Source organism: Prionailurus viverrinus, chromosome B2, assembly GCF_022837055.1.
Source record: "Prionailurus viverrinus isolate Anna chromosome B2, UM_Priviv_1.0, whole genome shotgun sequence".
Classification (NCBI taxonomy): Eukaryota; Metazoa; Chordata; class Mammalia; order Carnivora; family Felidae; genus Prionailurus; species Prionailurus viverrinus.
The window spans coordinates 41291684-41308105 of NC_062565.1; the positions used below are offsets into that span (position 1 = coordinate 41291684).

At 54.0% G+C, this 16422-nt stretch overlaps 1 protein-coding gene across 1 annotated transcript in view; it reads left to right on the forward strand.

Annotated features, from left to right (window-relative positions):
- The first annotated feature begins 6332 nt into the window (after positions 1-6332).
- TTBK1 (tau tubulin kinase 1) overlaps positions 6333-16422 on the forward strand; it is a 34637-nt gene continuing 24547 nt past the window's right edge. The window contains exons 1-9 of the mRNA XM_047857903.1: positions 6333-6440; positions 11019-11166; positions 11405-11478; positions 11648-11788; positions 13006-13110; positions 13532-13597; positions 14019-14111; positions 14197-14322; positions 15922-16076. Coding sequence (XP_047713859.1) covers positions 6333-6440; positions 11019-11166; positions 11405-11478; positions 11648-11788; positions 13006-13110; positions 13532-13597; positions 14019-14111; positions 14197-14322; positions 15922-16076 — 1016 coding nt within the window. The remainder of the gene's footprint in view (positions 6441-11018; positions 11167-11404; positions 11479-11647; positions 11789-13005; positions 13111-13531; positions 13598-14018; positions 14112-14196; positions 14323-15921; positions 16077-16422) is intronic.

The following is a 16422-nucleotide window of genomic DNA, read 5'->3' on the forward strand; positions in this document are numbered from 1 at the left end:
CTTTCTAAGTAAATGAGTTGCATCCTGGAGCAAAACTCAGGAGTATTTACTGAAATACAAAAATATCCAGGGGTGCCTGGGTGGCCCAGTTGGTTAAGCATTCGACTTTGGCTCAGGTCGTGATCTCATGGTTTGTGAATTTGAGCCCCACATCAGGCTCTGTGCTGACAGTTCAGAGCCTGGAGCCTGCTTCAGATTCTGTGTTTCCCTCTCTCTCTGCCTCTCCCCCACTTGTGCTCTCTCTCTCTCTCTCTCTCTCAAAAATAAATAAACACTAAAAATTAAAAAAAAAAAATCCCAAACCCAACAAAGTAAAACTCACACTATTTGGCATCCAATAAAAAATTAGTGTGTGGAAAGAAGCAGAAAAACAAGAGTGAAAAGAAAAAGCAACTGAAACTGGTCCAGAAATCATTCAGATAATAAAATTCATAGGCAAGTACATTAAAATAGTTATTATAACTATTCCATATGCTTAAGAAATTAGAAGGAAAATTGAACATGAAAGATTTTGTAAAGACCCAGATTGAATTTCTAGAGATGTATACTAGAATGAAAAATACATCCAATGGGATTAATACCACCTGCAAAAGGTAAGATTAATGAACTTGAATACACAGCAGCAGAAACTATGCAAAACAGGGGTGCCTGGCTGGCTCAGTTGGTAGAGCATGTGACTCTTGATCTCAGGGTTGTAAGTTCGAGCCCCATGTTGGGTGTAGGATTACTTAAAAATAAAATCTTAAAAACACACACACACACACAAAACACAGTGAGAAAAAAAGACTGGGGGAAAAATGAACAAAGCATCAGTGAGCTATGGAAAACTCAAGTGGCCTCATAAACAGGCTAATTGGAGTCTCTGGGAAAAAAGAGAAGGCAGAAAAAATATTTGAGAAAATAATGGCTGAAATTTTCCCAAACCTGATGAAAACTATAAATTCACAGATACAAACCCCAACCACAAGAAACATGAAAACAAAACAAAAACTATGGCAGGTCACATTATAATCAAATAGCTCTAAAAACAGTGATAAAGAGAAAATCTTAAATGTGGCCAGAAGAGTAACAGACATTACATACAGGGAAACAAAGACAAGGATAAGTGTAGATTTCCCAACAGAAACAATGCAAGCTAGAGGAGAGGAGAGTGACATTTTTATAGGACTGGGGATAAGACTGTCCACCTAGAATCCTAACTCAATACTTGGATCAGACTTGATCTTCAGTGATTTCCTGTATGAAGGTCCAATTCCCCTGGACGTTGACTCTGAGACGGAGAGGATCACGCAGGAGGTTGATAGGGAGGGACTCTGGGGATCAACATCTGTGGAGTAAAGAAAGCAGGGCTGGGCGGAGCTTCAGTGCAGCCTCAATAAAGCTTAGGGTGACCCTCTCAGCAGTTTTGAAAGTGGATGTCCCTTCAGAGCTGTCTTGAGTTGGGGTGAGGGGGCCAGGCCTTTGTCCTCACAGGTTGATCATCAATCAGATATCGGTTGCCCCAGAAAGGGTTCATGATCTTGAGTTGAGGCAGCTCCCTTGGCCAGGGGCAATTTCCAGAAAAAAGAGTCAGCTTAGAGTGCTCAGACTACAGCATCCCAGGCAGGCGGAGGAATGATTCTGAAGGGGGATTTGGATGGCTTGTGACATTATCCACTATATTTTCAAAAACTAAGTGGAGAAAATCCAGTCTTCTTAGCATAGTGCACAGTGCCCTTCATGATCTTGTACAGGCCCACCCCCAGCTCACCTCATGCCCTCTTCTCAGCCTGGGAACCTCTCCCACCCTCTGCCCTGGCCCCACTTACCTGTTGGAAAATAACTAATCCTTCAAATTACAGTTGAACGCACCTCTTCCAAGAAGCCTCCTCTGAATGGCCTTGTTGACTCAATGGTCCTTCCATCGTGGTTAGGAGCATGGACTCTGAAGCCAGGGTTTGAATACCAGCTCTGCTGTATTCAAGGTGACTCTGTAACCTAAGGCAAATTACTCAACCTATCTGTATCTCAGTTTCCTCATCTATAAAATGGGTATAACATTAGTACTGCTATGTCATTGGGTTATTATGAGGATTATATGAGTTAATATGTGTAAGTTAGAACAATGTCTGGCAGGAGTAGACAGTTGCTGCTATTATTATTGTTGTTGTTAGTGAAGGCACTCAGTATGCATTTGTTGAAGGCACAAAGGATGGAAGGAAGGAACTGAGAGAGACAAAGTGCAAAGTATGTTCAGGGAATGCTGAGCAATCAAATTTGTCAGAAGGGTGGTAATAATCTCTATACGGTATTATTACCCATGTTGGGAAGACTGTTTAATGTCATGGTAAAGAGTGTGCATCCAATTTGTAAGCAATAAGAAATTTGCTTGACAGAATTTGTCAACAGATGGGAGAGAGGGCCAAAGACAGAGAGGGACAGGTTGAGCCAGGAGGTAAGGCCTATGTGTGGAGTGGGGAGTTCTAGGCAAGGGACGTGTGAGAAGAAATGGCGGACGGGGACTGTGGGAGGATGGACACAGGTGAGGGGAGCGGCGTTTAGAAGCAGGTAATATGAACACATGGAAGATGCGGTGCGGAAATCAGTTGAGGCTGATAGGGACAGGCAAGGAGTGACTGGGAGGGGAAAAGATAAGGGGTGATGGAGACAGGTGAGTTTTATGGGGACAAGTAAGGAGTGATGGGGCACTGCAGGGGTGGGGGCGGGGTGGCGGTCAAGTAAATGGCAATAACCAGTGAGGAGAACCGAAGAGCTGAAGCGGGACCATCCGAAGGAGAGCTCTAAGGCTGCCGGCGTGGCGAGAAGAGCGGAGTGGAATGTGATGTCAGAGAGAGGGCGGTGATGTAAGAGCCGGGCGGTGGGGTGGTGATGTCAGGGCTGGTGCTGATGCTGGCGGCGCAGTGCATTGTGGGCAGCTCCCCGCTCCGCCGCTGCCTCCGCCGTCGCCCGAGGAGGATCGGGGCCGGGCCGGGCCGGGCGGGGATGATCCCGGGCGGGAGGCCGCCACCGCCGCCGCCGCCGCCGGAGGGAGCGGGCCGCCCCGCGCCGCACTGAGCCGCCCCCGCCCCCGCCCCGCCCCGGCCCCGGGGGATGCGCCGCCCCGAGCCGCTGCCTCCGCCGCCGCAGCCGCAGCCGCAGCGGGCACAGAGCAGGTGAGGCGGGGCGGGGCCGACGGCGGGCCGGCGGGGTCGGGGCGGGGGCTCTCCTGCGGGCTCCGCGGGCCTCGGGCCCGGCTCGCCTCCCAGCGCAGCCTTCCCCAGCTCCCCCTCCCCGCGCGGTGTCCGCCCGAGCCGGGACGCCCGCCGCTGGCCTACACAGCCTGGGCCGCATCCCGAGGCCTGGAACGGCTCCCTGCCCCCCAGCATACGCGCCTGCCTTCGCCAGCCGGCCCCCCAGAGCCTCTGCCCCTCGCTTCTCACCCCTGTCCCCGTCCCCGCGGCTTCACCCGGCTGTCACCCTGACAAGCCCTTCCCAGCTGCCTCCATTACCTCTCCCCCTTGTCCTCAGTCCCTGCGTGCCTCCCTGCCTGCCGCTAGCTGCCTTCCCAACCTCCTTACCCCTTCGGCGGTGCCCAGAAGCCTCTCCCAGGGTCCTGCCGCTTCCTCACCAGTCATTAGGAAGGCTCACCTGCTTCTGTCTTACCCAACCCCCTCCTCCGATCCTGTCATCCCCCCCAACCCTTCCCTTTTTCTCTGCCTTCTTCCACACCTCTTTTCACCTGTATCCACCACCCCTCACTGGGCTCCTTCACCTCTCCTTACCTGCGCTCCCAGATCCCCACATACACCTGGCTCACACCTTGCGTAGTTACACATCAACACCTCTACTCACACACCATGATGAGCTCCCTCTCTCTCCCACCCTCCCTGGATGTCTCTCCTTCCCTGTCTCCCCACCCCACACCCACACCCCCACACACATACCTACACCCACACCCACACCCACACCCACACACACAGTTGGCCTCACACTGTCTGACAGATATCCATAAAAACCTCTTCCACAAGCCCTCTCACACGACACACCCATGCCTCCACACACCCAAAAGGTCCTGAGGCGGCAGTAACGGGGCAGCCAAGTTCCTCGTGGCCTGTTGTCCAACCTAGTCTGACTTGAACGTAGTCCTTTGAGGCAGAGTGAGGATGGTGGACTGGGAGAGGCAGGGAAACCTCATTTATCCTCTGGTCTCCATTCTCCCTTTTCCCATCTCACCTGTTCCTTCTAGGCTGCCCATCTATAAACTGGGAGCTGCACCCAAAATTTTCTCATCAACCTATAGAATCCACCATTACAGGATGGAAGACCCACCGGAGGTCACCAGTTCAATCGCTCCAGGCTCCCTCCCTACTGGTTCAATTGCTTCTTCAGTCGTGTCCTCAACCTCTTTACCTTTATTCCAGAAGCCCCCATCCCCTCCCTCTCCCTTTGCCCTGCCATTGCCCTCACTGCCCTCTGAATTCCTGATGCCCCACATGCCACTTTGGCAAAAGGTGGGCAGAGGCCTATTTGACATCCCCACAGCTCTGATACTCTGAAGTTGGGTGGACTGGAGGAAAGAGTCAGCTGAGTCACTTGAACAAGATAGGAAAAGAGTGACAGTGTCACTCCGCTTTTCTACATGTCCCTCACGGTACACCATGACCTGTTGAAGGTTGTTTCTGTGCCTTTACTATCCCACACTGCCCCCTGTAGCAGGATGGCTAGACACAGGAGCCTTGGGAAGTATCCTGTCCCAAGGAAAGATTGGTTTATGGAGTTTCTGCCCCATCCATAGATACCTTAGGCATTTTCCTCCTCTCCACCTCCCTTCCACCCCACCCTGTCCCCAGCTGGAGTAACTGCCTTCAGTCTGTGACTCTCCAGGATCATTGTGAGGGTAGAGCAATGTGCTTATACAAAGTGTATATAAGTTGGGGGGGGGGGGGGAGAAGAAAAGATCCTGACTCCAATCCTGTACTGGGTTGCCAGAAATCTCAAAAAGTGGCCCCCTGCCTATATACATGCACATCAAAGACAGACACAAAACCACATAAGCACATGCAGACAGAGGTACAGGCACAGACACAAAGACACACACACAGACACATAAACACACAGAAAGACACACAAAGACATATACGTGTTCACAGAGGGACACATGCACAGATTCACGTGCAGACACATATGCGTGCACACACTTACATTTCCCGAGATAACACTGGCTGGCTTTCCCAGCCCTCGCTCACAGTTGGGATGCTCTCCTTGATATTCAACTTCTACCTTTGCCAATGCAACCAGAGCTGTCTTCCTTCTTGTTGTTCCTGAGCAGACACAGAAAGGTGTGGTCAGAGCTCTCTCATCACATGCCCACCCAGACCTGCTGCTCCCTGTCATTCCTCCTGCCTCCTGTTAGACCCATCCCACTCCCTGTGGTCCCCAAACCCCCCCCCCCCTCCCCAATTCAGCCTGTCTCTCTCCCTTGGAGTAGCTGCAGGGCTGCAGTCCCTCTAAAATCCATGTCATGAGTCCATCACCTTATGTTCACCCCACAGCTCACATCCTTGCTTTGGAACCATTAGCTGTCAGTGGGTTGGACTCTCCCCTGAGAAAGGTGTCTTTCTCACAGCTGCATCCTCCTCACTGGCATTAGCATCATCCTCAAGGGGCTTTCGTGTATCTCATTTTCTTGATTATCCCATGCCCTGGTTGATTAGCAGGTCTCCATCACTCTGGTGTGTGTCTCCCATGGGTCACCCCTTGGTCAGCAGTTCTCCCCTTTCAGACGCACAGCTCCATGGGCATTTGGTGGCACAGGGGAAGTGTGGGTGCCGGGGTCTCAGATCAAGTCACTCAGACTGGTCCTTCTCAGCCTAGGTGTCCCCTACACAAGCATGGGTCCTAGACTAGTATGCACCCCCTCCCCCCACGTCCGCCCCCCACCCTCGGGGTCAGCAAGTTTCCTCCACATTAGTTAGCATGTCTCTCTTTGGGAAACGCTTTCCCCATAGCCTGTTCACATGGCATTTTTCTCTCCTTTTTTCAACATGTGTGTTCTGCTGCTGTTTTTCACATCTCCAGTTTGTAGTTTGTATCTCCCTTCCTGTGGATAGTATTTCTGTCTTCTCCTCTGACCTCCACCTGGGTGTTTACACAATGCTTCCCCCAGTAACCCCTAGAGCATCTGCCCACTGGGCCGAGGAAAGATGCCGGCCAGGAGAATGAAGCTGCCCTCCTCCATATCTGCAAGGTGGTCCTGGTCCGTAGCCTGCCCCACTCACAGTCCCTCCCCACTCCCCCAGGTAGATGGCCCCCCCAGGGCAGGCCCTGCGGACACCCCTCCCTCCGGCTGGCGGATGCAGTGCCTAGCGGCCGCTCTTAAGGACGAAACCAACATGAGTGGGGGAGGGGAGCAGGCCGACATACTGCCGGCCAACTACGTGGTCAAGGATCGCTGGAAGGTGGTGAGTGAGTGACCCGACGGGGCCAAGGGAGGGGTAGGGAGAGGAGGGGAGGAGAGGACCTGGAGACGTGTTAAAACAGTTGCCCCCAACTCTTCTACCCTAAGAGGGAGGTGCCCCTGAGCTCATTTGCATACTGCTTGCAGTCACTATTTTGGCGTACACTGGTGGACAATCGCTTTCTCCCAGAGCCCTCTCTCACCCACTTCCCCGCTAGGTCACGTTGCTCCGGCCCAGCCTGGAACAACTCTTGGCTGGACGTCGGAGCAGGAGCTGCAGAGCTTAGTGGGGGAGGCGGGCAGGGTGGGGGAGGGGGCTCTTTCGTTGCCGGACCTTGGAGAAGGGCAGTGAGTGAGCATGTGTCCCTCCGCTTCCGCAGAGGACAGAGAGGCCTGGCATCAGGGAAAGAGGCCCTGCGGGCTGCTCCCACCGCAGCCGCACTCCATCTTCTCCTTCCACCCTCCTCCCCTCACTGGTTCCTGCGGCAGGTGCAACACGCCGAGACTCCATCTCCCAGCGTGCCTTGCTCCTCCAGCCCAGGACTTCAGGCTGTTCGGCCTGCTGGGAGTTGTAGTCCGAGCCTCCTCCGGGTTTGGGCCTGGATGGGAGGGGGACACGTGAGGGGCTTGGGGAAAAGCAGTGCCTGGGGAGCGGGACCTACTGTAAATCAATCCCTGTCCCACCCACCCCCCTCTTTCTTTCCGTCGCTTGAGATTGCGCTGGGGTCCTCTTATTGTGGGGGCAGGATGGTGTAGGGTGGATTGCAGGGCTATGGTGTGTGATCTTGTGGGTCTGCGTGGCAGAGTGGGGAGCCTGGAGGAAGGGAGGGAGAACAGACAGGCCTACACTGAGCCTCTATGTGGGGGTGTGTGGGAGTGGAAGGAGGAGGCTCAGCTCACCTGAGCTGTCAGGCTGAGAGGAGAGTGGGGCCTGGGTGCTGGCCGGTTTCCATGGCAACAACCACGCTTCGGGCAGATCCCCTAGAGTCCCAGGGATAGGAGCAAAGGTGGCAGCCGTTGTCATTGTCTCAGAAGTCTCTGGGACTGGGGAGGGCCAGGAGAGCAGAGGGAAGGACTGCTTGGTCCCAGAGGAGGACTTCCTGAGAGGGAGAGTGACAGGACCGAAATTGGGGGAGGAGGAGCCAGGGCAGAAATCAAGGGAATGAGGGTCTGGCCAACTGAGGAGTATTTCTCCAAGAACCCTCCGGTCCCCTAACATGAGAGCCTAGTTTCTGACAGATTGGAGGCAGAAGGACATTTGCACTGAAGAGGTGAGAAAAAGATGGTGTTCACACCATACTGAGTTTGGATTAGAACTTTGTTGTACTTTTTGAGGGAGGGGATGGGAGATGAGTGGGGAGAGAAATGGCAAGAGGGAGTTGGGGGGGGGGAGGGGCAAGCTCACAATCTTTGCCAGGCTGACTCCCGAAGAACTAGAGAGGGTGGGGTGCCAGATGGCTCCCCTCAGCCATCTCCCTGTGAGGGGTGGGACATGGGCATGAGGTAGAGCTCAGGAACCAAGAACAAGCTCCCTGAAGAGAAAAATGAGCTGGCTAGGGGAAATTGAGGGTCAGTGGCACTAGGTGGAGTATTTGCAAATAATAACGTTTCACTCTTCTTGAGGGGTGCTTCTCAGAATCAGAATAGCAAATAATAATAATAATAAATGATAAAAAAGCAGCATTTGTTTTGAGCCCCCACTGTCGCCAGACACGGTGCATTATCTCAACAAACGATGGAGTAGATATTGTTATTACCCCCTTTTCACAGGTGTGGAAACAGGGGTAGGGATTAGCTAACCTGCCAAGTTCTTAAGACTGGGTGGAACCAGGTCTGTCTGACTGCTGGGTCAGCAGCCACTAAGCCATACTGCTTCGCAAGAATTAGCCCACCCAAGAATCAGGAGCACGGAGATGAAGGAGTCTTTCAGACCCGTTCTAGAACAACTCTTTCATTTTACAGAGGAGGAAAAGCGGAGGCACAGAATTTAAGAAACTCACTCCAGGTGACCCAGAGCTAGGCCAAGAAACCAGGTTTCCTTTTTCCTAAGTAAATGTTGGTCCTACTGTGTCGTATTGGCCCTCCAGTTTAGGGAGTTCCTTTGACAGGGGAGGGGATCGTGAAAACAACTAGGAGAGGAGGAATAGGGTCTGGCAAAGGGAGATTAAGAAAATATTTCTGTTAGCAGGCTTGGGCAGGGCTACATTATGACTTTCATGGGCCCTGGGCCCTTTTGCCTTCATGGACCCCTTTCTCTATAATAAAGTAGTAAAAATCATATTTTATGACTGCACTGGTATACAGAGGAATGAATTAATATTATATGCTACAATTTTCTGACCTTCTGATTTGAAATATTGAAATGTTTTTATGGCTCCCTGTAAGTATTATGGGCCACTGTGCCTGCTGTGCCCGATGGTTAAGTGGGCCCAGACTGTAGGGCCTGGAGAGGAGGGGTGTTAGGTGAATGGGTGGGTGCAGATACCCAGCTTGCCTCCCTGGGAGGTTCTGTAATGGGGTGGGGGGCAAGGAAGGGACCAAGGGAGGAGAAGAAATAGCCTCTTTGGAAATGAAGACGGTAGAGAAATGCTATTGGCCACCCTTGGAAATTGGGGAGCAGGTACCAGAAATGTCTTGGCTGCCCCGAGCCCTCCTTACCACCTCCAGTGAGGATTTTGGAGTCTGGCAGATCTGGGCTTGAATCCCAGCACTCACACTTTTAATCCCTGTGCTGTCAACAGTTTCCTATGATATCGCGGTTAAGAGCGTGGGTTCTGCATCAGATTGCCTGGGTTCAAATGAAACCTGGCTTTGCTACTTACTAGCAGTGTGACCTGGGGCAGAGTACTTAACTCTCTGTGCCTTAGTTTTCCTTCTGTGCAAAATGGTGACTCTTATGACCTTCCCACGTGTTGTCAGGAACCTCAGGGGATGAGCTGAGATGATCTTTGTGGGTCGGGAGCACAAAGCCTGAGATGTGATTATTGTTCCCTCCCCTCCCCGTCTTCCATGTTCACGTACAGCAAACCATAAAGGATTCTATAAGATACTATCATCTCCCCTGATTTTAAAGTTCCCCAGGGGAAGACATGACGCTGCTTTCCTTGAGTCTGTATCTGTCCCCTCCTTATTCTGAAATTCTTCGATGAGTCTGACTTTCATCTCAAGTAGAGAGAGATTCTGGTTTCAGACTGTTCTTCCCCCTTTCCCTTTTCCTGCGTCCTTTCTGAGCACGAGAGCCTTCAAGATGCAGCCAGACTTCCACTTCTTTTCTGAATCTTCCCTTCTTCCTTCTCTCTCTTCCTAGAGTTGTTTCAACTGTAACCTGCTGGGAACTCCCAGTCCTTGGCTCAGCCCTGCACCCATCCCCCACTCCGTCCCCTTGCTTCAGCACCATTAAACATTTAATGGGGTCTGAGTGCTGAATAAATGCTAAGGGGAGGGCTTGGAGATGCTAGAGGCTCAGAGTCCGTTTACAGGCTGGCTGGTCAGAGCAGCCTCTGCCCAATCACTAGCAAGCCCAGCTGTGCTGGTGAGTTAACAAGCCAACCGGAGGCAAGTGAGGGTTCTGGAAGGTGCTCAGCGAGGGCGGGCCACCCATGAGGTGAGCTGTACATCTTTTTTAAACCAAACAGGTCCCGACTTAGAAGTCTGCACCTTCTCCTTGTCCTTTATCATTGCCAGTAGCACACTCCAGGGACCCCGGGGCCTCTGACTTGAAGTGATTTTAATCCCTTCCCATAGCTCAGCTTTGCTCATCCACCCTTGCGAACTCTTCCTCCAACACAATTCTCCCCTCTGCCTTTTCTCACTGCCTGCCCAGGGATGCTGGAGGAGGAGGGCCTAGAGGGTCAGGTCTGTACTGCCCCGTCCCCTGGGGGGATAGACAGACTCTCCAAACCTCCATTCCCACCATGGTCCCACAGTGCCCCCTACCCCCAGGGGAAGCTCACCCGATTTGAGGCATTTGACCAGGGGTCTAGGGAGTGCTGTGAGCTTCAGCAGCAGGATGGGCATTGAATACCCTTTGCTGACTCCTCTCCCCCAAATACTTCTCCCCCGCATTACTCTCTCCCTCTAATGACCCCTGTCAGGACATTGCCAACCCCAGGAAGGGCCAGCTTCCCTGGAGGATCCACCCTGAAGCTGGAAGGTTCTGGAAATTAGTTTTCCTTCTGGATGGTGGTTGTTCAATCTAGTTTGGGGGATGGGGAGAGTGTAATATTTCTTGTCCTTCCAGAAAAAAAAAAAAAGATTTATGGTGGCCCATGATGTCTTCAGAACCCTACACAGGCTCATCTCCATGTCTACATGGGGTCAGAGGTCACATACCCTCTCCCACCTCCCAGCCTGACACCTAGCCCTGTGTGTGCATGCACATGCATGCATGGGCTGAGCTGTCTCTGGCACTAGGAGGGGAAGTGGGGACACAGGTGGGTGGGGCAAGGAAGGCAGACATAGGGTCCCCCCTTCAAAACTAGCCCTACCCCCACCAACGAAGGGTATGACCCAGCAGCGTGTGGGATGAGGAGCTGCTCAGCCTGATCCCTGGGTTTCCTATCCCCCTCTTCCATCTCTGTAGCTGAAAAAGATCGGGGGCGGGGGCTTTGGTGAGATCTACGAGGCCATGGACCTGCTGACCAGGGAGAATGTGGCCCTCAAGGTGGAGTCAGCCCAGCAGCCCAAGCAGGTCCTCAAGATGGAGGTGGCTGTGCTCAAAAAGCTGCAAGGTGCGGGCCCTGGGCAGGAGGATGGGAGGGAGGAGGTGGAGCCAGGGGCTAAGGGAGAGCTGATGGGGATGGTGAGATGGAACCAGAGTCTAAGGGCGGTGATGGGGAGAGGGGCATGGGGAGGTGGTGGCAGAAGTGGTCATGGGACCAGGAATCAAGAGGGCACCAGAGACACCTTGGGATCGGAAGTGAGGAAGAAGGAGTGGGAGTTGGGAGACCCCTGTCTGTGCCCCCACAGGGAAAAGCCACGTGTGCAGGTTCATTGGCTGTGGCCGGAATGAGAAATTTAATTATGTGGTGATGCAGCTCCAGGTGAGTCCCTGTGGGATCCTCCCTCCACTTACCCCCCAAAGCTTGGGTTGTGACCCCTGGGGTTGAGGAGTGGGCACAAGCCTTTGGGGACGAGGCTGGGCAGAGTGTCACGGTGGTGCCGGTTGGCATGACAGCTGAGCCTGGACCTTCCCCCTGCCCCCACCCTCAGGGCCGGAATCTGGCCGACCTGCGCCGCAGCCAGCCTCGAGGCACCTTCACGCTGAGCACCACGCTGCGGCTGGGCAAGCAGATCCTGGAGTCCATTGAGGCCATCCACTCGGTGGGCTTCCTGCACCGTGACATCAAGCCGGTGAGGGCTGCCCCACCTGCCCCCTCTTCCAAAGCACACCCCCTCCCCCACCCTCTCCCTCTGTGGGTCCCATGGTTTCTCCTCCAGAACAGTGGTTTGGGCAGGAGCAGCCTCTCCTACCTGTCCCTTCCTCCTGCTTTCCACCCCAAGCCCCTTCTCCCCGCCTGCCAGGAGAACACACCCCTGCCTGCCCCTTGCCCATGTCTCTCTTCTGTTCTTGTCTTCTCCCTTACCCATGCCCTGATTAGTCCTCGAACCTCAAAAGGTGCAGGGGCTGGGGAAGTACAGAGGAATTGATCAAAAGGGGTGGAGGGATGGGGCTCCCAGGTGGCTCCCTCGGTTTAGTGTCCCACTTCGGCTCAGGTCATGATCTCACGGTCCATGGGTTCAAGCCCTGCGTTGGGCTCTGTGCTGACAGCTCAGAGTCTGGAGCCTGCTTCTGATTCTGTGTCTCCCTCTCTCTTTGCCCCTCCCTTGCTCATGCTCTGTCTCTCCCTGTCTCTCAAGAATGAATAAACATTAAAATTTTTTTTCTTTTTAAAAAAGGAAAGGAGGGGCTGGGCTTGGTAAGAAATTCCAAGCAGCTGATTTTGTGGCATCTTGGATCCCGGTGTTGTAAGAACCTCCAATTTAATAAGGGGTAAAAACTGAGGCCCAGAAAGATTGGTTGAATGACCCAAGGTCAGACAGCAAGAACAATGCAGGTCTCCTGCTGCCTTACAGCAGGACAGTGACCCTAAGCCACACTGCTCTGCTGGGAGTTCTAAGGATTGGAACCCCCAGCTGGGTTGTCACTTTGCTTTGTGATCTTGGAGAAGCCCCATAAGCTCTTTGGCTTTCAGTATCCTCATCTGTAAAATGAGGGTGCTCCCACCTGCCCCTCGGATGGGATGCCATGGCCTATGGCGCATGTTGATGTTTTCTCTTTATGTTTATTTTTGAGAGAGACAGAGAGAGCACGGGGGAGGGGGAGGGGAGGCAGAGAGAGAGAGAAGGGGACAGAGGGTCTGATGCAGGCTCTGTGCTGACAGCAGAGAGCCCAAAGAAGGACTTGAACTCTGTGAACTGTGAGATCATGACCCGAGCTTAAGTCAGACGCTTAACCCACTGAGCTCCCCAGGCTCCCCAAAGCTTACTCTTAAACACGTTTCTTGGCACTCCTTGAGGTGGGCCAAGTGGGGTTGAAGCCCCACGGTCACAGCCACTGTCTTTCCCAGTCAAACTTTGCCATGGGCAGGCTGCCCTCCACCTACAGAAAGTGCTACATGTTGGACTTCGGGCTGGCCCGGCAGTACACCAACACCACGGGGGATGTTCGGCCCGTGAGTATCGCTGTTTGTGGGAAACCCTGGCCCCCTCACCCGGCCCCTGACCTTCACCAATTTTTCCTGCAGCTGCCTAAGCAAGCCCGGCCCGTGTTCAATATGAGTGTCACCCAGCTCAGTCTACGCTTGGCCCGTCTCCTGGCTCCCTGGGCTCTTGGTGGATGCCACATCCACACCTTGTGATCTGGCTGCCTACCTTGGTCAGAGATGGATACAGGGGCAGGGAGCAAGGTCAGGAGGCAGGTGTAGGACTGGGGTTGGTGTGTCAGGCTTGCCTCTGACCAGGCCAGCATGGGGGTTGGTGGAGAGGGAAAGCAGTCAGGGTTAAAGTAGGCAGTTAGGCTCAGTTAGCAGGGCTGAGATGTGGCCCAAATCAGGGGCAGCGGGTGAGTGTCCTGCTGTGTTCTCCCTTCTACAGCCTCGGAATGTGGCCGGGTTTCGAGGGACTGTTCGTTATGCCTCAGTCAATGCCCACAAGAACCGGGTGAGTGGCAGAGCTGTGGGCCTGAGGATGCGGGGGCAGCAGGGCCCAGGTCAGGGGCAGAGGAAGGGGAAGAGGGTCGGGTGGGCAGCTGTTGAGGTGGGGAGAGAAGTATGGGGCAGGGGCCGGAAGCTGTCATGCCAGAGGCCATGAGTGGAACAAGATTTTGCGGCCATTTCTCCATGACTTTACCTTCTTCCTTGTTTTTCGGGATTCCCTCCTCTCTGCTCCCACCATCAATCTGTGTGGACACAAGTTTTGAGACTCATACTCGATGTGTGTTGGAGGATCAGGGATAGAGCCAGGGTTTGGCTGTCAGGGCTCCCTGAAGGGTCCCCTCCTTGTGAAGGATCAGTCCACGCTCCCAGGAAGGACCTGAAAGGTGTGGGTGACCCCTCCTGTCATTCCCCCCCCCCCCCCCCAGGAGATGGGCCGCCACGATGACCTGTGGTCCCTTTTCTACATGCTGGTAGAGTTTGCAGTGGGGCAGCTGCCCTGGAGAAAGATCAAGGACAAGGTGAGCCCTGTGCAGGTGGGGCTGAGGAGGTGGAGGGGGCGTGGGGTCGCTGGGGCTCCATTACCCTGTGCCTTGTTGCCTCCAGGAGCAGGTAGGGATGATCAAGGAGAAGTATGAGCACCGGATGCTGCTGAAGCACATGCCCTCCGAGTTCCACCTCTTTCTGGACCACATTGCCAGCCTCGACTACTTCACCAAGCCTGATTACCAGGTGGGAGCCTGCCACCTGGTCCCTGCACCCCCAGACATCTCTCTAGGGGTGACCATCCCCAGCAGCACCCATACTGCTGAGGCCCCACTCCCCTGTTGGCTTAGCCTCGTGTATCTCCCCCCCGGTCTTCCAACTGCATGAAACTGTTTTGTGCTCCTGTGAACAGTCTTCATGGCTAAGATTTCTTAACAGCTTACTCTGCTCTCAGTGCCTTTCATGCATTAACTCATTTAAGCTTCAAAACGAGCCTTCGGTGATAATGCGTGTTCTTTATGTTACTATTCTAACACTTAACGGTTAATGAAGCCAAGTGCTTTTGAGTACTTTTCACCGAAACTCTGCATTGTCCCCATTTCATAGATGAGGAAACGAAAGCCCGATAGCAAGGCCGTGAGCAGGGCTGGGCTCAGGCACATCTTCTGACTCCAAGTCCAGTGCTTTTTCCAAGGTGCCACCACCACACCCCTAGGGGACCCACTGATCCCGACAGGAGAATGAGGATACATCAGCAGTGTTCTGCCCAGGACCCACTATGTGCCAGGCACAAGTCTGCACACCACAGGGAGCATAGCATCGGGCACACAGTGGGCCCTCAGTGAAGTGGGTCCTGCCAGCAGAGAGAACCTGCCCTGTATTCTGGAGAGAGTTAAGTCAGAAGTGGAATGGTCCGGGGTGCCTGGGTGGCTCAGTCGGTTAAGCATTCAACTTTGGCTCAGGTCATGATTTCACGGTTCATGGGTTCGAGCCCCGCATCAGGCTCTGTACTGACAGCTCAGAGCCTGGAGCCTGCTTCGGATTCTGTGTCTCCGTCTCTTTCTGTCTCTCCCCTGCTTGCGCTCTGTCTCTCCCTCTTGCTCTCAAGAATAAATAAACATTAAAACAATTTTTTTGAAGAAAGTGGAATGGTCTGGGGGCCTCTGATGTTCTACAGGTGCCCACCGCCTCCAGAGCCTAGAGCCTAGAGGTCGTGGACAGAGATGCCTCACTTGCGCAATAGAAGGCCCCCCTGCCCCCCTCCCCTCGCCCAATCCTCAGCCTCCTGGGGTTCCCCAGACCAGACAGCTGCGAGTGAGCGAGCACACGGTGTGCGGGCCCGTGCTGGCTGCTGAGGAATGTCGAGCTGCAGATCAGGAAATGTGTGGGTGGGGGAATCAGGGAAGGCTTGTTGAGCAGAGAGGATTGGTGGTAAAGGCGGTGTGGGCGGAGGAAGCAACCTGTGCAGAGGCATGACCCCAGGTGGTGGTTTTGGGAAATGACCGGTGCTTCCAGGCTGCGGAGGCTTCCCCCCCCCCCGCCCCCCCCCCCCCAGATGGTGGAAATGGCAGAGCAGGCTGGGGATGGTGAGCAAGGGACAGATCTCAGAGGGCTTGTGTCCAGCCAGCGGGGCTCAAACCAAGATAGTAATTTGCGTACTGATTTGCATATCATGTGCATGTTTTCATTTAAAATCAATGTGCCCTTCTCCTTCCAGTGCCCCTTCTCGGCCTATCCCTGTCCTGGAAGGCCCCTCTCTTCCCTCTGCAATCCTGGCAACTGTCCTTTCCTCCTGGCTAGCCCCAGGGTCACCTCTCTGTCCTCCCGCCACCCCCACCCCTGCAGTTGATCATGTCGGTGTTTGAGAACAGCATGAAGGAACGGGGCATCGCTGAGAATGAGGCCTTTGACTGGGAGAAGGCGGGCACCGATGCCCTCCTGTCCACAAGCACCTCCACTCCACCCCAGCAGAACACGCGGCAGACGGCAGCCATGTTCGGGTGAGTCTTGGGAGGGATGACGGCCCAGTGGGGGGCCAGGTGACCTCTGCCTAGTGCTGTCACCCAAAAAGCCAGCCCTCTCCTCCTCTTCTCACCTGGACACATCTGGCTGTCTTTCCCATCCAAGGTGCTCAACAGTGGGGTTCTCAAACCCCAGGCGGTCCTGCCCCATCTCCACCTTCAATCTGGGGACAGGGTGCACATCCTCACTTGGGAGTTTTTGACTTTACGGGGGAGTGGGGAGCCCTGAGTGAAAATACCTGAGCCCCACCGTCTGTTTCTGTTGCTCACATGCATCCATTTAGTGAACGTGTCTCGAGCCCCAGCACTGGGGCCTGTGGGGGCT